Source organism: Condylostylus longicornis, unplaced genomic scaffold, assembly GCF_029603195.1.
Source record: "Condylostylus longicornis isolate FDR11 unplaced genomic scaffold, ASM2960319v2 ptg000048l, whole genome shotgun sequence".
Taxonomy (NCBI): domain Eukaryota; kingdom Metazoa; phylum Arthropoda; class Insecta; order Diptera; family Dolichopodidae; genus Condylostylus; species Condylostylus longicornis.
The window spans coordinates 17954287-17974659 of record NW_026578017.1 but is presented as its reverse complement, the minus strand read 5'-3'; the positions used below and the strand labels follow the sequence as shown (position 1 = coordinate 17974659).

At 27.0% G+C, this 20373-nt stretch overlaps 4 protein-coding genes across 4 annotated transcripts; 1 reads left to right on the top strand and 3 right to left on the bottom strand.

The window, feature by feature from the left end:
- Positions 1-1525: 1525 nt before the first annotated feature.
- LOC129611072 (uncharacterized) lies at positions 1526-3797 on the bottom strand. The gene is made up of 2 exons (XM_055524001.1): positions 3090-3797; positions 1526-3034 (listed from the first exon to the last, which is right to left on the bottom strand). The coding sequence occupies exons 1-2, from the start codon at positions 3642-3644 to the stop codon at positions 1781-1783; spliced, it is 1809 nt and encodes a 602-aa protein (XP_055379976.1). The 5' UTR covers positions 3645-3797; the 3' UTR covers positions 1526-1780.
- A 2387-nt stretch (positions 3798-6184) lies between these two features.
- LOC129610727 (lambda-crystallin homolog) lies at positions 6185-8358 on the top strand. Its single transcript, XM_055523396.1, has 2 exons — positions 6185-6278; positions 7306-8358. Exons 1-2 carry the CDS (start codon positions 6247-6249, stop codon positions 8216-8218), a joined length of 945 nt encoding a protein of 314 aa, XP_055379371.1. The 5' UTR covers positions 6185-6246; the 3' UTR covers positions 8219-8358.
- A 5-nt stretch (positions 8359-8363) lies between these two features.
- LOC129610724 (transcription termination factor 2) lies at positions 8364-13679 on the bottom strand. The gene is made up of 9 exons (XM_055523395.1): positions 13443-13679; positions 12917-13036; positions 12475-12854; positions 11435-12229; positions 11101-11269; positions 10909-11040; positions 10335-10853; positions 9948-10285; positions 8364-9513 (listed from the first exon to the last, which is right to left on the bottom strand). The coding sequence occupies exons 1-9, from the start codon at positions 13591-13593 to the stop codon at positions 8779-8781; spliced, it is 3339 nt and encodes a 1112-aa protein (XP_055379370.1). The 5' UTR covers positions 13594-13679; the 3' UTR covers positions 8364-8778.
- Positions 13680-14640: 961 nt separating this feature from the next.
- LOC129610998 (UDP-glycosyltransferase UGT5-like) lies at positions 14641-20206 on the bottom strand. The gene is made up of 7 exons (XM_055523895.1): positions 20030-20206; positions 17261-17416; positions 17103-17190; positions 16413-16874; positions 16136-16339; positions 15191-15468; positions 14641-15115 (listed from the first exon to the last, which is right to left on the bottom strand). Exons 1-7 carry the CDS (start codon positions 20030-20032, stop codon positions 14696-14698), a joined length of 1611 nt encoding a protein of 536 aa, XP_055379870.1. The 5' UTR covers positions 20033-20206; the 3' UTR covers positions 14641-14695.
- Positions 20207-20373: the final 167 nt, after the last annotated feature.

Genomic DNA, 20373 nt, shown 5'->3' with positions numbered 1-20373 from the left:
AAACAATTAAGTTAAATAACTATATACAATAATTGCAATATATTTGAAAAACTTACTATATATAAGTGCATGTGTATGAAAATTTTAAGTATACATGTTACGTATTATATAAAATTTACATATAAAATATTATATACAAAAATATGATAGAAATTAAGTATGTAAAATAAATATATTTAAATAAAATAACAAAAAAAATTATTAAAACGAAAATTTTTTGTTATTTGGATGGTTTATTGGATTACAAAAATGATCTAAGTTCAGTTCCAATTTCAAAACTCTTTTATTTTTGCAAGTGTAACTACGTAAAAAGTTATATTAGCGAATATAAATAATTGGGTGCTAATTAATTCAGGGAAGATATAAGAGATTTCTTTTAGATAAGAAAATTATTATGTGAAAATTATTATTATTTTTCTTTTATGAAAGTTTGATGTTTGTGATATTCAGAATAAGAAAATCCTATAAGAAATTAATTGTAACCTTTTTTCGTTTAGTAAACTTACAAATAACCTGTGACGTGAATACAGTAAGCGTTAAATTTTGAACATTTTGTTTTATGTATCGGTCCTTCAAATATTCCATTTGAAGGACCGATACAGAAAACAAACTTTATTTATTGCACTAAATGAATCAAATTGACGGGATTAATAGATTAGGAAAGAATGATTGCAAAATTTAATGCATATGTATTTATATAATTATGTAAAACTTTAAAAAAAATTCTCAGAAAATTGTTAATTTAAATTTTCAGGAAATTTATTTAATTAAAGAAAACACGCTACTGAGAGCAATTACGAATATATTTCAAGAGCACAATTAAGATTATAGTTGACGTTGATATAGTAAAATTGTTCTTAAAATACTTATTTCAAGATTCTAAGCAATACCTACATATACCACATATTGTTAATGATCCAAACAAAATATTTTGTTTCTCAGAGTGTTAAACAGGTAAGTTTCTAAAACGTATTAAAACAAAAAGCTTTCCGTAAAATATAATTTATTCTACAATTTAAAAAAAAAAACATATTTTGTTTTAATTGAGTATAAAAGACAAACACAAATATCAAAATATTATTTTTTATACAACAATTCTTAGTAATAGAATTTTTAATGTATTATAACATTTATGAAATACAAATTAAGTATGTATACGTGGTACATTAAATTGTGTTACATGAAATGTTATATATTTTTATTTTTTAGTGTTAATTTTTTATTATTCTTAATACTTATATCAACATATTATTTTATAGATAATATGTTTATATGAGTATTAAAATATTTCTATTAAATTAAAAACAAAATGTACAGTACTGACTTATTAAAAATTGGGATTCCTTTTTTGTATGGAATCAATCACAAAAAAGAATTGAATAATGAATTTAAGAATCATTTTGGTATTTAACATTTTAAAAGGGAAATTGGAATAAAATATAACACTTTTTAATATGCATAATTTACAAGTTTATCTTTAAAAAAAATTTTACATATATATGCTTATAACAAATAAAAGAAAAAGTGTTTGTAATTAAAACACTACGATCAGTATATTAAAAATATTTTAATGTACGTGGTTTCAAATTCATAATTTATACGAGATTACGTATTATAGTAATCAAAATAATTATCCCTAAAATTATAGTTGAAATAGACGAAAAATTATTTATATGTTTTAGATCCTATTTTTAATTAAATTTACTTTTACATAAAGTTCTTTTCACACTAGAAAAACAGCTTAAAATATTTCTTATTGTACTTAATATTTACAGTTTCTTTAACAATCATCTGCGCTAACGTTATTATTGCCCGTACTTAATTGAATTGTGCTGGAATCCACATTAGTATCAGCGTTTCTATCCATTTCGGAAATGAAAAAAGTTTGTCCGCTAGAATTTAAAGTTTGCCTTAATGATGATATTGGTGTTGTACGAGTAATTATTTGTGGTAAACTAGATGCGACAGTTTTTTGTAAGCTTGTTTTGGGTAATTGAAGAAATTTCATTTGACCATCAAATAAAACGTCTGTAATTAATTTCTGAGCAATTATAGCCTGTCCTGTTTCCATTGTTTTCAGTTTGCATGTTACCATTCTTCCAAACACTGTAAAATCATCTTCATTCTCTTCTTGTTTTAATTTTGAACATGCAAGACTTAAGATTTTTTCCAAGTTTGATGAATCAAAATCTAACTTAATTTTTTTGTGTTGAGATGTAATTGCATCATTATTATGAAATATTCCATTTGAATTATTTTGTGTTGATAAAGTTACTCCTGTACTTGAAATAGTAGGTGTCCTTGCTGGTATTTGAGCTTGAGCACTACGTATAGTTATTTGTTGCGGTGAGGATGTAACTTTTGGAATCGTAACGACTTTCTGTGTTATAATAGGAGAAACAATATTGGCTTTAGAAGTAGGACTCGATAAGGTTATGGAAGACGAAACAGAAGGTGGTGTTGCCAATCCAGTTGATAAACGTTTTTGTGGCGAGCTCGTGTTTGAAGTTTGCTGATGCGTAGGCTTTTGAGGTGAATTAGCCGGCTGTAAATTACTATTGGTAAGAGTTTTTATGGAACGAACTTCAACTATTCGGGAATTTTTAGTGTTTACATGAGATAATTGTGCAAGTTTAGAAATATTGTTTTGTGAAATAGGTTTCGCTTGTGCTTGTCGAAATTGAGATCTGGTTGCTACTGTTGTCGAGGAAGGTGCTGAAGTTGTTGTTATACTAATTGTTGAAGTTGATGGATTGGATTGAATTAATACAATTTTGTCCTCAGTTGATTGCGATTTGTTTTGCTTTGTTACCAATGGGGTCTTAGATTTTATTATATTATTAGGTTGATTGGCTGTGGAAGTAGATTTTGATACTGGAACTTTAGGTGATGATTTTGTAACTTTTATAAAATCTGTTTGCGATTCTTTATTAGACGGTTCATCTTCTTCTATAATACTTTCAAACGCATCTGGGTCAATATCTTTTGCGTTACAGACAGATAAGTTTTCTTCATCCTCTATAAGAGCTAAGTTCTAAAATAAAATTAAACTTTAGGAATATATACATTCTAAACATTCACAGTCTTACAAAAGATTCTTCGTTTTCTTCAAAAGAATCTGACTTTAATTTATTTTCCTTCTCTGATTCTACAGAATGAGTGAGGAAGTTTTCATCGGGGTCTAACTCATCTTGTAAGTCTAAAGTAATCGCCTCTAATTCTTTATCAATTTTTTTCCTACTTAAAGTTTTATTTCGTGTCCTGGAAACAACGTTGGTTTCTTTAGTAAACATTTTTTTATTTTCTCCATTTGCCTTTGCAGCAGAAGTTTCTTCGTTTAAAAGAAACATTAAACTTTCAAAATATTTTCTCTTAGGACAATAAGTTTCCTCTTTGCCGTCTTTTGAATTTTTCTTAACTTCATTATATTTTTTCAATTGCACACGAAATGCACATCTTAAGTTATTAATTTTCTGCTTTGTTCTTTCAATATTATAAGCTTCATTATGTTTATTGGCTACTTCAATTAATTTCATGTACGCTTCTTGGCGCTTCTTACGATTTTTAAAATCTGGATGTCCCGTTTGCCACAGACTCGGTTGTCTTTTATATTCTTGTATAAAATCATCTATAAAATCACCCATTTTTTTGAATTCCTGCTAAAGGACAGGCTTATTTTAGCTTTATAAAATTATAGTTTCTTAAATACGAAAATGAAATTCTAATCTAATTTAAAATTCCTTTTCTAATAGTCGAATAAAAGAAAAACATTTATGTATGTTAATACATTTTTTTATGAAAATATATAATTAAATACTATTTTACGTAAATACTTTTAATTAGAAACATTAAAATTAAAAAATTATTAATTTTTAATTATAAACAAATCAAAAATCTTCTCAAGCTTGAATTATGTCAATCAATTTGACAAAATGTTTTATTTGACGTTTGTGATTTTCTTATTCACATTTACTTTTAATTTGACATCGGCATCAGTGTTCCCACTTGGTAAAAACAAAATGTATCCAATTTCAAGAAAAAAATGTATCCATAATGTATCCAACTTCATAAAGTAGAATTTTTATACCAAGCCGCCCTATTGTTGGTTTTTTTATTTATAGTAAATTCTTTAAGAAATCACATACAACTTCTATTATATTTTAAATGTGAAAGTTAAGGTCAGAAAAAACATATGCATACTCGTATATGCCTTCTGTAGTAGTTGAATTATGTGCTAAAGACAATTCACCATTAAAACGGAAAAATTATGTATACAGCCAATGCATTTTCTATTACAACTAGCTTATACCAAAATATTTTTGGTACGTTCTTGTCTAAATGTTCTAGATTTGAATACAGGAAGAGGCAGTACTCATTTAATAAAGCAGATTTCTTACTTTCTTCTAGTACACTCGGAAATCTGTTTAGAAAGGCCAGCAAATAACACTTTAAAGATAAAGCAATTTCGCGTTTTAATATTAGCAGCATTTTACAGTTTTGTAACATATATTTAGTGTTTGAGAAATAAATGTATCCATATTTCAGCAAAATTTTGAAATGCAGCCAATTTCGGCATTTTAGCAAATTTGAGTATCTTTGTATCCAAGTTAAATTTAAAGCAAAAAATGTATCCAAATGGATACAATTGTATCCAAGTGGGAACGCTGATCGGCATTCTTAGAGGATTTTTCTACAAATCTGTCACATTATGAAAAAAAAAATTTTTTTTACATATGTACTTCGTTTTCAGGTGGATCGAGTACTTGACTTGAAATTTTAACCTTCAAATGTACTGCACAGATTGAAATAATACTACTTGAAATCGACTTGAGTTTAAAACTAGCTGGCAAGCATTATATATTAATCCGTCATATTCAATCTTTCAATCCGCGTATATACAGTCGATTTTCAAATGAAGCTAATAATTTTGACGGATTTACTTGACCCAATGAGTTCGAAATCCGCTTGAAGTCAGCTTCAAGCTGCATATAACCACAGTAAATCATGGCAAGCATCATTAGAAAACATTGAAGGCAAAAATAAAAGAACTGTATTGTATGATTTGTTTGTGATATGATAAATTTCGAAAGTTGAGTCAGGAGTATGTAATATATTTGAAAACAATATAGCTAATAGGTAAGAATAATATTATATGAAATTAAGTAAGAACTTCTGTATTAAGTCTATAATTCTCTGATATATTATAATTTTTCTTCATTCTTCATATAATCTTTTTCTGATAAAAACCAATTACTGCATACCAATTTCCAGCTATGTTTTAAATAATTGAAAGCTAAAATGTTTACAAGTTAACACAATTTCCAGTTTTTTTTGGAGTTAAGTTGTTATTTTTTTCGTTTATTTATACATAGAATCTTGCTATGCTCTAAATTAAACTATTTGAATAAATAAAAATTATTATAGAAACGAGTTACTCAATTTACATTAGAATGCGTGAAATTGGCGAACAAAAATATATTTTTATTATTTCAAAATCTAATTAAAGGCAAACATTTTTATGTACTTCTGTACCTAATTACCTACATAGTTATAGTTTCAAAATTATTCGGATTTAAGAAACAGAAGAAGGCTAGAAACTACATACCAGAAAAATAGTTCAATATAATCAATAAAAGCGTATGCCAAAAATATGTAATATAAACAAATTGCTTTTATTGTGTTTGCAAATGTATACATTTGAACACGGCAGAAATATAGACCTGAATTTGAACACTGGTATGGTATAACATATCATAGGTCAAAAAATGGTAATAAATATTTCATACTTGTATATAGGAAGATAGAATAGATCCTGAAAGAATTTTTCACACCGCGGAAGCTTTTACTACATATGTAGGGCTTCATCACTGATATTGAATATTTTTTATTTGAAAGCCTAACAGAGCTTTTTCAATCATATATGTATGTATTTGCTCAGAATCTATTCAAAAGTTACTAATACTTTTATTAGATTTAGATTAAATTTACAAGCCTTTCCAAAAGCCAAATTGCAAGTGATAAAGAGCCATAGATGGCTCGCGAACTGTAGTTTAGCCAATTAGCTACTGCTATTATATAGAATCATATGCCTATGCATTTGTATGTTATAATTATTAAACGTGTATGAAATTTTAGAGTAAAATTTATTATTTTTATTTTCGCATGATTTTCAGTTCTTATTCTGCTTTCAAAGCATTTGGTTTGTAAGATATTTTTTGTGCGATATATTTTAATTTTCGACAAAATATGAAAACTGAAAAAATTGGTATTGTTGGCAGGTATTTAAATAATAACAGTAAAAATATTTCAATGTATAATTTGTGCATACTTTATGTAAGTAGGGTGAACATACATTTAGGAGTAGATATCCACCAAAATATTTTCATTTTCTTCAACTTTGATATCAATTTTAATAAATTTTCTTGTTTACATACACAGATGTTAGTAAGTAGATATGTAGGTATGTTTGTAAGTATGTTTTACTTACCCCAAAACAAACAAGTACATATGTATGTACATAGTGGTTATCGGCACACTTTCATACTCACATACATATATAAAATTCCAATATTTGTTTCTCTAAATAGCTTTAAATTTAAGATTAAAAAATCATTTAATATAATCATTTAATATAATAGCTTTGCAAGTGATTTAATAATTACCTACATACATACGTACATATACATATGATAGGTACTTATGTGTATTAGATTAGTGAATTGCTTGGTATCAAATTAATAAATTAAATTAAGGTCATACTTGTAAAAATTTAATCAAAATGAATTCCAGTCGAAGCTTAAGTTGTTTTGTTGAAAAACTTATGAAAATTAGTGTAATAATTTTGTGCATTTTATAGCTTGATTAACTTTGATGATTGTTACTCTGATAGTGACAGTACACATTGTATGTATGTAATTTATAATATATAGTAAATAATATTTATAATTTATTATTTGTAATTATTATATATAACATAGGTACATGTGCATCTTTGTATTTGCTCTTCAATGACTTAAATTTTATTTGCTTCTGTCAGTTTTTGTTATTAAACTGATAAAATTTCAAAATCTTTTTAATGTTTTTGTAATTTAAATGGGTATTTTAATTTTTTATATGATGCGTTCCTTTTAAAGAAGTATGCTACTCTAGAACTAATGTAGACTAGTTGAGTAGGTAGGAACAAATTAAAAATGGAACACTGTTTTGAATGAAAATCATCTTATGTAGAAATAAAAAACCATATTAACCATATTTTTAGGTATGAAAATAATTATTTCAAAAGCATAATTTTTTCTATACTTTAAGTGGCCTTATCGGTCAGTCATGGTCAATGTTGTTTGCTTCTGTTGGTTATCAAGTCACAATATTCGATATTTTGCCTGAACAGGTACAAACCGCTTTGAAACAAACAGAATTCCAGTTAAAAAAATTGGAAAAGGATGGCTTACTTCGTGGAAATTTATCAGCAAAACAGCAGTTTGGTTGCATAACAGGTACAACAACTTTAAGTGATCTAGCAAAAGGAGCAGTTTTTATCCAGGAATGTGTACCAGAAAATCTTGAATTAAAGAAAAAAGTTTATCAAGATTTAGATAAAGTTGTTGAATCATATACTATTTTATCAAGTTCAACAAGTACCTTTTTACCATCTTTATTTAGTGACGGTTTAAAACATAAGGAGAATGTTGTAGTTTCTCACCCAGTTAATCCCCCTTACTATGTACCTCTTGTTGAAATAGTGCCAGCACCTTGGACGAAAAAGGAAGTAGTAACTAAAACACGTGAAATTATGGAAGAAATCGGTCAAAAACCAGTTACCCTGACTCGTGAAATAGAAGGTTTCGCCTTAAATCGTATACAGTATGCAATTTTGAATGAAGCTTGGCGTTTAGTTGAGAGTGGTGTGCTAGATGTTCGTGATATTGACAAAGTCATGTCAGAAGGATTAGGTATGAGATATGCATTTTTAGGTCCATTAGAAACTGCTCATTTAAATGCGGAAGGAATGACTAATTATTTTGAACGTTATTCAAAAACTATTTATGCCGTAAGTGAAACAATGGGGCCAACGCCAAAAATGGAAGGTGATACAGCAATTAATATCGCGAAACAATTAGAGGAAATGGTTCCTTTAAATAAATTAAAAGATCGTAGAATATATCGCGATACTTGTTTAACAAAATTAAGCATACTAAAAAAAGAAATAAATGATGTTTGAAGAGTTTTACTTAAAATTTGTTAAATAATAAATACATTGAAAATTTAAAGATAGATGTATTTAAATGTAGACATACGTTTATAGATATATGTTTTGTAGATTTTTGTAAATTATAATAAAAAAATTTGAAAGGCAATGAAGTACTTTTGATGTAATTTTATTTTCTTATCTTATTTGTTATCAAGAAATTTGACAATTAGCCGAATATTGAGCATAGTTTATAGTTACTTAAGAACTTTCATTTGTGTGTATATACAAATTTATTGAGCTATATAGTATATAACTACAATTTTAGATTGATAACCTACATGTAGAAGTTCTTGTTAACTATTCGAAAGGTTTATAAATAAGAATTACGTACCAATTCATTACAACATCAAAAAATATATGTACATATATAGTTACAGATTTGTGTTCAAAAAGAATTATTTAGTAAATGTTATGCTATTTTTCTATGTGCTTAATCACAGATACAATTATGCTTACGATTCTTTATAAAATTTTCCTGCATTACTAAATTTAAAACAAATCAAAAATCGCCCTAGATATAAAATAACAAGTTATAGCCCAAAAAGCCCTTTGAGATCATCCATAGTCAATTTACTGCCTTGTGATCCTACTCCTGTTAATACTCCATTGGCAATTTCTAACTTTTTGTCCTGTAATCTTTTTATTCTTTCCTCAATTGTATCTTTTACCATGAATTTATATATATATACAGGCTTCTTTTGCCCTACTCTATATATTCGGTCTTGGGCTTGACTTTCTAACTGAGGATTCCAATGTAAATCAATTAGTAGGAGATGATTTGCCCCTACTAAATTTAAGCCAACTCCTCCTGCTGTCAACGATAACAACATAATTCTTATTTTATTTGTTTGATCGTTGAAACTGTTAACTATGTCATTTCGATTTTTAACTGGAACAGTGCCATTTAATGAAACAGTGTGATAACCCCTTTTTCTTAAATGAATTCGTAAAAGATCCAGCAAACTTGTCCACTGTGAAACTACAATTGCTTTATCGCTATTATTATTTAGAATTTCCTCTAAAAGCTCCAAGACTCTATTTAATTTTGAACTTGAGCGGTACTTATCAAAAACTGGATTGCTTTTTTTTAGAACCCTTGCTGCAGCTTTTACAATGGAATCCTCGTGTGAAACATTGAAATTTTCGGTGGATTCAGAATTATCTGTTTTATCATTTATTTGCAAAGATTCTAAATGCTTTAATAAATCAACATTAACATATTCTTTAAAGTTTTCCGTTTGATCCATATCTTCTTCTTCTAACATCTGCAGAAAATAAAATATTGAAACACTAAGTGGTTGAAATATAACGATAGAGTACGTATATCTATCCCAAGTAGTACGCGAAACTTGTGTATGAGTATAAGTTAGATCAATATTGTATAATATGGTTTAAAAGAAATTGTAGTCATAAAACTGACACTTTCGTTAAGAATTTAGAATACTTACTTATATGGATAATAAGATAAGGAGAATTTCAATCGTACATGGTTTCTATAGTTTAATATAATTTAAAGTTGAAAATATTTCAGACTTTTCTTTAAAATATTCACTGTATAGATTTTATAGATATTGCAGATTTTTATTTGAACACATGCGAGTTGTAAATTTAAAAACTGAGTAACAGATTATGCAAGTAGGGGTTTAGAATGCGCATCTATCTTTAAAATAAAATTTAATTCATTTCATGTAATACTTACAGATTCGATTAAACATGGATGGCAACATATTTGTCGTAGTCTGAGTAAGAGAACTAAAATTTCAAATGTTTTAATTTCTTTGTTGTTTCCACCTAATTTTGCCATTTGTTTGTGCATTTTATAAAATGCTCCGTTTGGATCTTTGGTTTGCATGAAAGTTGGAGCATTATTTGTATTTCCATAATTCAAATCGTTTTCTCTCTCTGTTTTTTGATGAAGAAATTGAGAAAATAAGGTTTGGGAATAAATCATCACTCTCTGGTAAACATTCATTTCATCTTTGTCTAAAATAACTTCAATGAGCTTTGTGGTTTTTTCCGGAAGGTTAAAATTGTTATCTAAAAAATAACTGGGTTACATTTTGTTTAAAGCGATGTTATAAAATACCATTTTGCTGTAATTGAAGTTTTGTTCTTCGTAGCAATAGAGACTTCATCAATGTATTTAATCGGGCTTGACCGCCTGCGCTCTTGTTGTCAATCCACTTTTTCCAATGCCCTAAATCATCAAAAGGAGAGCATTTTAAAAATTTCATAATAGCATATAAGTCCATTTCTTTATTTTGAACCGGAGTTCCAGTAAGAGCCCAACGACGTTTTGCTTTTAATCCACAACATGAAAGCGACATTTGTGCTTTATAATTTCGTATGATATGTGCTTCATCTATGATTACCCTTTCCCATTTAATACGAAATATGGTACCTTCCGTTTTATATTCTCTTGAAATTATATGATATGTTGTTATAACCACATCATTTTTTGCCAATATTCGAGCTTTAGTATCCCGGTTACTGCCATGGTGGACGGCAACGGATAAAGCATTTTTTTTACAGCGATTGTATATTTCATTCTCCCACTGCTGTAATAAGCTAGCTGGGCAAACTATTAATGTTCCGCCATAGAAATCTAGTCAAAGATTACGTTTTTATTTTCAATGTTACTAATATTATAAAAAACATACAGTCCTTTCGTCCTTTACTTAGCCATTTTTCAGATTCAACATTTTCATCGCTAGATTCATTTTCTTTTTCAACTGATTCATTTTGGTTCTCTTGCTGTGCAAGTATTAGCGATATCATTGTAAGAGTTTTTCCTAATTGGGGACATACACTACAACAATAGTAGATTTAAACAATATGAACAGAAATTTTACCTAATCCCATATCATCAGCAAGTATGCCACCTCGCGGTTTTTGTTTTTCTCTCCATTGCATCCACGCTAGCGCGTGTTTTTGATGATTCATCAATTCAATTTTTAATTTTTTAGGATTGTTAGCTAAAATATTTTCATCTGGACATGTTTCTAAGGAACCATGAATATCCTAAAAAATTAATACATACTATAGAGAAAATAACTAATTTTCTATATATGTGAACATTTTTCTCGAAAGTACTTTTTTCCCAATTATTTGGAAAATATAACTATTTCAATTTTAAATAAACGTAAAGTGAATACATGAATGTGTATATTATGTAAGATTGAATACCTTTAATCGGTCAATTGTTATTGTTTTCTGGGCTGCGAAAGTTGCCAAACCTTGGGTACCTGTATATTTCGGTTTAATTGAATCAACTGCAGCTGCCAATTCATCCCAAGTGGGTGCTCGAAACGAATTTTGGCTGCTGTTGGAGCTGTCGCGGCTGGGGTCGTTTTGACTTCTATCAATTCCGGCACTTCTGTTGGCATTGATTTCCTCTTGGTCAACAACTAAATTAGATACATAATTGGCATGTTTTTTAATTTGTATTTTACATTTTTCTATCCGATCTCTCATTTTTGCGCCACCATCGGGTAAATTTACATTCACTTTCAATAATTTTTCACACGTCTTCAGTTCTGTTCTTAATTCATCTAGTTTTCTGATTTCGCGACTTAAAAACTCTTTGGAAACAAACTGCGGATGTGAGAACCTCGTTTTTGAACGAGTAGTGGTGGGCGTGTTATTTAGTGCAGCCGTTATTTTAGGCTGTACAATCTTTTTCTTGTCTTCTGACAAAACATCTGGTGTAGAAGTAACCAAAGAAACTGATTCCTCTGAGCTGTCTAATATTATTACATCATTTTTGTTTTCCATTATTTCTATGGACTTTTCGGTTTTATTGTTGCTTGGAGAAATTGGCACTCTTTCGTTCTTTTGAGGATCAGACATTGTTGAAGACAGTTTATTTGTAATTGAAGAATCGAAATGAAGTGATATATCTTCTTTTGTTTGATCAGCTGGTGTACTAACAACGCTTTTGGAATCATAAATTTTAGAAAATTTACTAATTTCACTGACACCCTGAAATAAAGTTTTATGAATTATCTTTATTTATACATATATGCACATATTTTGCAATATACAATATTAATAATGAATGTGAATTAACAGTCAAAACAAAAATCTCACAAAAAAAAAATTATATCCGTATGAAAACTATGTACAGATAAACAAATTATGTCAGAATTAAAATCGATTCCTCTGAGAACATTAATTAAAAATTTTGGCCTACTATTTTTTTATTCATCATTCTTTTATTTACTTACCGTGTCTTGTGTTTTGGTATTTTCATTTCTAGTTGAATTTGCAAAACTTGGTGTGTTCAATTTATTTGAATATTGTTTATCAGCAGATTGATCGTGTGCTTCAGATGAACAGTTTGACGAAGATAATTTCTCTTCTACTTCTGCTGATGAATTTCTTGATGGAAAATTATTTTCTATTTCTGATGAGTTTGGAGACAATTTTTCATCTTCTTCTTCTTCTGACGATGATTTACTGATTCTAAATCCGTGAATACTTCTTCTTGTTCGGGGTGAGTATATAGCTCTCCTTTCTTCAATCTCTTCGTCGCTAGATTCGACCCTCCTGACATTTTTTCTTTTGGTTGGTAAAATTTCTTCATCGCTAGAGATTAATTCTTCAGCTAAAATAATTTTGTGTAAGTATATGTGTTTAAGCTTTACATTATTCTAAATCCATGAATACTTGTCTTTGTGAGGGGTGAAGATTTTCTTTCTTCAATCTCATCATCGTTAGAATCTGTGCCGCTGACACCACTCTTCTTCTTAGATAAGGTGTCTTCATCATTTGACGTTAGATCTTCAGCTAAAATAAATTAGTGTATCAAATTTCACAGTACATGTTCTATTACATTAATTTTTAAAGCATTTGATAATAAGCTTACAAATGGTGCTTTGAAACCAAAATATTCGGTAAATACCAAAATGTGTATTACGAGGTTTCTTAAAAAAAGCTCAAACAATTTTGATTTAAAGCATTGATAACTTATTGTTAAATACAAATTTTTTTTATTTTGTAAGAATTGTATTTACATACAAGTTAGAATAGTAGAATGAAGGTACATATTATACATAAGTATGTACATATGTAGATAGGTAGGTAGGTATCTATAAAAACATTACGAAGTGTTTTTGTTTTTGTCCCAAAAAAACGGAAGTAATTGTACTGGTGCAAAACATTTTTTAATTTAATTGCTCTTTATTACACTTACAATCGGTCTGTGGGATTTCTAAAGATAAATTGCCATCCACTTCGGTTTCGCTTTCTGTACTGTTTCCATTATAAGATGCATCCACATATTCATCTGATTCATCACTTGTTTCAATATCCCTATATTGTGAAAATGATTTGTTAGAGGACATTTTAACTTTTTACATAAAAATTAAGAAATTTTAATGTGGAAAAAAAAGATTGTTTGAAATTTTGAATTTGAACTTTATTCGTTCTACACCGCGAAAAATTTTGAAATATTTAATTAAAAATGTACAACATGTCAATTCAATAAAGTGTTGCCGTTAAAATTTGTTTCAATGTATCATTTAATTTACGATAAAGTCATGCCTGCTATCATTTATCGCAGTAATATGTATACTTAGAGCAACAGCAAATGTATGACTACCTTGCAGCCAAAAATTAAGGTTGGCAAAACCTAAAAAATACATGCCAGGATACGGAATACTCTCAAAATCTGAAAAAATAAATTGACACAAATACTCAATCAAATATTCAGTAAAGACGGGAAACAATTTCAAAATAATCGAAGAATTCAGCGAGAAGAAACAAAAATCCAGAAAATATTACATGATTGTAATAATAAATTGACTTAGTTAAATTTACTAAGTCAATTTATTATTACAATTTTTTATTCTGAAACAAGCTCTACGATTTCCAATTTTTTAATAAAAATGTAATTTTAAAATGTAAATTGTATGTAACTATATGAATTTAAAACGAAAGCCCTTTTAAATGTAGCGTCTGCCGTATTCCAAGCAAGGAGTTTGTACCCTTACAATGAAAACGAATGCAAAAATTATTATACCATACCGGATGTCTTTTCTAGGTATTTACCAGGTTAAACATTTAACGTCAACTTGACTTTTTTGAATTTTGCTTGGTACATTCTTCATAAAGTACAATTGATTTTAGTAAGTCAGATGTCTAGGGATAGTTTTGGAGATGAAAATTTGCCCGTCACTCATGGAAGTTTTTCCTAAAAAACTCTAAGGAATCACACCCCGAGAGCTTTTGTACCAGAACCGGCCCACCCCGAATATATATACTCTTTATGTTTAAGATTTTGAAATTTAGAAAACCTCTGAGAACTTTTTTTTTCCAACAACAATGTGTATTTTTTAATAAATTTTTTAATAAAATGTGGTATACATGTTTTAGTTTGAACAATTGAAAACGACATTATAACGTTTTAAAATATTAAAAATAAAATTTATTTGTTTTCACAAAGTTTTAATTTTTCTTTTTGGATTTACTTGATGTTATTTTTTCTTTTTTACTCTTTTCATTTGATTTTTTACTATATAGCTTTTTGCACAACAAAACAATACTAAATAACGTACTAAATATGATAATAATGAAAAATCCAATCACATCGAGAAGATAAAATTGATACCAAGGCATATCAGCACCCGCTGAACGCAATTGCGGTGCTCCTTTGTATTTAATAACGTATTCTATCCAATACATTGAAGTGTCTAAAGCTTTCATTGGCCGGTCACGAAATATTTCTGAGAATTTTTTAACATTTTCCATGTAGCTCGGATTGTGTAGGAGTTGTTCAAGTGCTTGATCTATATCATTTTTTGTCATAGTTTGGTAATTTAATGTTATTGCGTAATTTGATTTAACAGCTTTTCTCATATTTAAATACTGCAAAAAGAAATTTAACTTATTAATAAAATCTAGAACTATTTGCATATCGAAATATGCAGTATTTCTTTTTACTTGATCACAATAAACAGGAATTCCTAACATTGGAACACCATGATAAACACCTTCTTGAGTACCCATCAAGCCACCGTGTGTAATGAATACTTTAATATTTTTGTGGGCTAGAATATCATTTTGTGGTAACCATTTCTTAACCATAACATTTGCTGGAAGTTGTGGAATTTTTTCATCTTCCCATTTCCAAAGGATTTTTTGATCTTTGTATTTTCTAAATATTTGAAGAAACATTTCCAGTTTTTCTGCTGGCAAATCAGCACTACGAACATTAGTTCCTTTAAAAAAAATTATTTACTATACGAATACAGGCTTTAATTGGATATTTTTATTGTGCTCAAAACTGTAAGCTCAATTTTATTTATTTTCCTTCAAAAAAGTACTTTAAATGACAACCAAAATTGAAAGTCGTTGCAATAATGCTTTTTGAAGCTAGTTTTATTTTCAATTTTGTTTTCTTAACGTTAATGACTCAAAAACAATATAATATTATATTTTTCCATTAGTAGGCCTCTTTTAATTTATATTTGGGTTAATTCAAATGGTTTTTTATTTTTTTCCTTATTCACTCCTAGAAGGAGCATAGGGCTAGTGCATGATTTCTCATGCACTAGTTTCATAGCGTCATAGAGTTTAACTAGGTAGGTGACTAATCTGCCGTAGTTTTATTTATATTAATTATTTGAGGTTATTAATATTTACTGTTTATTTTTCTTAGTTTTTTTTTTAATATGGAATATTACGAATATTTGAAAATTACTTGTATAATATTTATTAGTATTGTATATTAAGTTATAATAATATTGAATATAATTTTTATAGTGACCTGACCGGGGTTTGAACCCGAGACCCTTCGGTTAAAGGACCGGTGCCATAACCACTGCACCAATGGTCAGATCAAGTTTTTTAAGACTTTTAAATTTAATTGAAAATTTTGAAAATTACCTAAATTAAAGTAAATTACACCTTTTTCTCCATCATCTAAAAATTTCTTTATATCAGAAGGCAAAGGTTTAGGTTCTTCAATATGTACACCTCCAACTGCAATCATGCCGGGTACTTCTGGTCTTGGATTGATTAGTGGAATATAACTATTAAGTAATATAAGAGATATATTTTTTTCTAGTTTTGATACGGATGGTATATTTACTAAAATTATATAATATAAAAAATTATTAAAAATTTGTACTGCTTTTTCTGTTTTTTTTTTTTTTTGTATTACATTTTAAGTGAGAATAATATTTTTTTACAAGTTCATCTTGTTGTGGAAAATAAATAACTTCTCTGAAAAAATCATCATAAACGGAAAGTGCTGTATTCGTTATTCTTTCGTAAAAATTCATTTTATCATCATATGATAACCAACCATGTGGTACATGTGAATATGGTGTTATGACTCCCATAATTTGACTTATATAATTTGCATATCCAAAGGTAGCTACACTTATTACTGGAACTTCATATTTAGTGGCTAGGGGTAAAAATGCTTCTTGGAAAAATTGCTCAACTAACAATAAATCGAATTTCCCTTTAGTTTCAGTATTATTTATAAGATTTTGAACTTCAACATTTTGTAAAGCATATTCAGTAGTTTTAGTGCCAATTACTTCAAGCATTTTAGCAAAATCAATCGTACGTAAACTTGTAAGGTCAAAAAGACTTTGAGCGTTAAATGTTTCTAAAACTTAAAAAAGAAATTTATGTTCAAATATGGTGATTAATGTGATTTTGAATGGAATTCTGCAATTTTCATATTTTTAAAATACATATTTAATATACATACATATATAATATACATGTAAATATATAAGTATACATATATAAAATGAAGGATGTATATTATTTTGTTTATTATATTGCCAAACTACATATTGTACATGATTACTCTTAGACATTTATTAAGAATACTTACTATCTGGGCCAAAATTGTATGGTGGATCTAGTAAAATTTCTTTATGAACTTTTACTTCTGGTATGGAGTAACTCGTTACAAAAGTAACCTAAAATTTTTCAATAAAAATTTTTATGAATTTTTTTATTTCACATTATAGGTACTCGTATTATACACACCTTGTGTCCTCTTTTTACCAATTCTTTAACTAAAACTTTTGTCATCATGAAATGAGATTTGGCTGGGAAAACAAAAACTGCTAAAATATTTGCGCTCTCAACATATTGAGCTACAACAGCGATTAGTAACAAAAAATAAATCTTTAGACCTATAATCTGAAAATTAAAAATACATTTGAATTTCATATTCTTGAAAAATAAAAATTTTATAATAATATTATTAGATCTCTTGCCAATATTTTAAGTTCTAAAAATTAAAATTTTCTATGATTTCGTTTCTGTAATATGCGTGTGAAACAAACGTCTGCATTAATTTAATATGCCAATTGTTTCTATCAGTTTTTATAAAGAGTAATAAGAGTAAATATCATAAACGTGCGGCACATAAATTATATATGTATATTATATAATAACTGATAATTATTTATCAAGTGTACTCCAATTCTAAACATTAAGATTGTCCTTAATGTGTTTCATTTTCTATCTTATAATTTTAATTCAGTAAAGCTATATTTATGAAATTATGTTAATTTTAATTAAACATACAGCTATAGTTTGCTCATCAATAATTTTTATGGAAAAATTAATGGAATCATAAAATGTATTAGAACGCTGTTAGTAAAATTTATTCGCGATCAATTATTTAGGTTATTCGGGTAGTTTAAACACCTACCTGATAACATTAAGACATAAACATAATACATAACGACAATCATTTTCAAAAGATATGAAGATAACAATATACGAATTTTATTAAAGCAGTTTGTTTTGTAGATAAAATGTTAATTTTTTTTATGTTTACTAATTTTTGAGTATTTAACTTATTTTCAACGTAATTTTTAGCACTTTTCCAAAAAAAAATTGAAAAAGGTGTTTATTAGTTTCACCCTGTCCGTCTGTCCGTGTACCTGTTTACAAAACTTTAACATCGTTTGAGAAAGAAAATTTTTTTATCTTCAAGTTATCGCCTCTCGAAATTCGTAAAATTTGAATATTCTGCGCTTTATATTTCCGAAACTATAAGTTTTTAAAAATTTTTATAAAAGTGCAAATGCCATGGCATCAACGAATTTATGTATTAACCTACTTGAATATCGAGTTATGTTACCATTACTAATGTTATTGATTTTTTTTTCACTCATCCGAAATGTATGCAATAAATATAAGTGAATAAAGGTAATTCAAATAATATCGTAGAGTGTATAGAATGTTTTAAAAAGATTTTCATTTGTTCAATGATAAGGTGCTTCTTTACAAGCCATTGGTTTGATTTACCTTTACCTTAACAGTATTATAATTTTTTTTTTAATTACAAGTTTATAAGAGATCTTTTTTTTCGTATGTATTTATCACCAGCTGAAATTTAAAGTATTGTTGAAAATAATTGATTTTAATTCTAAAAATTTTATTAGTTGTATATATTAAATATTTATAGTGCACTATTTGTACATACATATACTATATACATATATATTAAATATGAAGTATCTATACATTTATATACAAATTTGAAGTATCTGATAAGGTGCCGATATAGGTATAACAATACTTGAAGAAATAGTTTGTATGTGCTATTGTAATTTTAGTATTATGATCCATGAAATAAATATTTTAATTATATGTCACATAGAAATAAGGTACAATATCGATACTTTGATATTAGAAAAATATAGTTCTAAATCTCTGTTTAATTATGAAAAGCTCTGCTTTACAATATTTATATTAATGCAATAATTATCTTACAATTTAATATTTATCTTAATGTATATAATGTAAATCTAATGATTTTTAATTAAAGAAAGCATAAGATAAGTTAGATTTCAAATAAGTTATTTAATGTGACAAAAATTTAGTCACAAATATTGCATAACCGGTAAAGTCAAATTTTTCTATATATTTACATATGTATGTATGTACAATGCATGTTATGTATCTGTTTTAACTTGAAAGAAATTTTCATGAAAAACTGAATGGAATCCGGATTATTTTTACATAGTACATATTTTATTATTAATTTCACTATAAATATAATTTTTTAATTAAAAAGAAATTTTTTAATACTACTAAAATTTAAATACATTCTTATTCTTTGTTCTATGTCAATTATTTACTGTTAAGAAATAATTAAATAATTATTGCCAGATTTCAATTTTAATCATTTAATATTTTAATTCTTAATTGACGAAATCCAATAATTAAAATCTTACTTAATTTCTTTTTCAAATAATTAATCTGTAATTATTTTATGTTACGTTTTCATAGAAAAATTAATAAGGCAGCTTCAAATACTTTTATATAGAAAATTAAAAAAAAAATTATTTTATTTTTATTATTTTCATTATATAATATTAGAGTACACAATAAATAATATTATTTGTATAACACTCTTAGTATTTCAAACTATTTTTTATTTATTACGCTTTTATGTATTTATGTTGAATTCAAATTAATTGAATTTATTTCGGTATTTCGTTTCATGTATGAGAACTTTTTGTTAATTTGTCATAAATATAATATAATAGATTTGGTTCTATATATATACATATATATGTATGTATTCTAAAGGATGACAAAGCATCGCAAATAAATTCATAGTGTAGGCTAAAAAGGTTATAGGTTATACTTTTTAAATTACTTTTCTTACTATATAATTAATTTATAAAAAATTGTTTCATATTTTTTTGCCTTCACAAAATATCTAATAATTTTATATTGAAATATGTAGTTATATAATTTTATATATGTATATTCATATATGTACATAGTTACCATTTTAAATTTTATTTATTTATTATTCTTTATAATAATTTAATTAATTAATTTTTTTTATGTAATAAGTTTTACATTATTATAAAAATCAATAATATTTATATTATAGTTATTTAACAATTCTGTTAATAATTTCGCCGATAGGTTAAGTCGCTACCTATTCTTTTAACGAACTGAACTATATGATGATCATTTTAAATTTGAACCATTTCAAAGTAGATACGATAAAAAAAAATTTGAGATAGTGAACTTACTTTAATTAAATAAACTTATAAAAAGCTTATGCAAACATTAAAATGATAATAAAAAATTTTTTTTTATGTAATCAATTTTTTTTAAAGCTT

Excerpts from the sequence above, each read along its gene's own strand:
- LOC129610998 (XM_055523895.1), bottom strand. Across the intron at positions 16,340-16,412 it reads ATATTATTCTCACTTAAAAT|TAAATATACCATCCGTATCA; the intron begins GTAATACAAAAA and ends ATATAATTTTAG. Across the intron at positions 15,116-15,190 it reads TTCCTGTTTATTGTGATCAA|TATTTAAATATGAGAAAAGC; the intron begins GTAAAAAGAAAT and ends TTCTTTTTGCAG.
- LOC129610724 (XM_055523395.1), bottom strand. The coding sequence starts at position 13,593 with ATGTCCTCTAACAAATCATTTTCACAATATAGGGATATTGAAACAAGT. Across the intron at positions 11,270-11,434 it reads TAACAATTGACCGATTAAAG|GATATTCATGGTTCCTTAGA; the intron begins GTATTCAATCTT and ends TTAATTTTTTAG. Across the intron at positions 10,854-10,908 it reads AAGTAAAGGACGAAAGGACT|ATTTCTATGGCGGAACATTA; the intron begins GTATGTTTTTTA and ends ATCTTTGACTAG.
- LOC129610727 (XM_055523396.1), top strand. The coding sequence starts at position 6,247 with ATGAAAACTGAAAAAATTGGTATTGTTGGCAG. Across the intron at positions 6,279-7,305 it reads AAAATTGGTATTGTTGGCAG|TGGCCTTATCGGTCAGTCAT; the intron begins GTATTTAAATAA and ends CTATACTTTAAG.
- LOC129611072 (XM_055524001.1), bottom strand. The coding sequence starts at position 3,644 with ATGGGTGATTTTATAGATGATTTTATACAAGAATATAAAAGACAACCG. Across the intron at positions 3,035-3,089 it reads AAGAAAACGAAGAATCTTTT|AACTTAGCTCTTATAGAGGA; the intron begins GTAAGACTGTGA and ends ATTTTATTTTAG.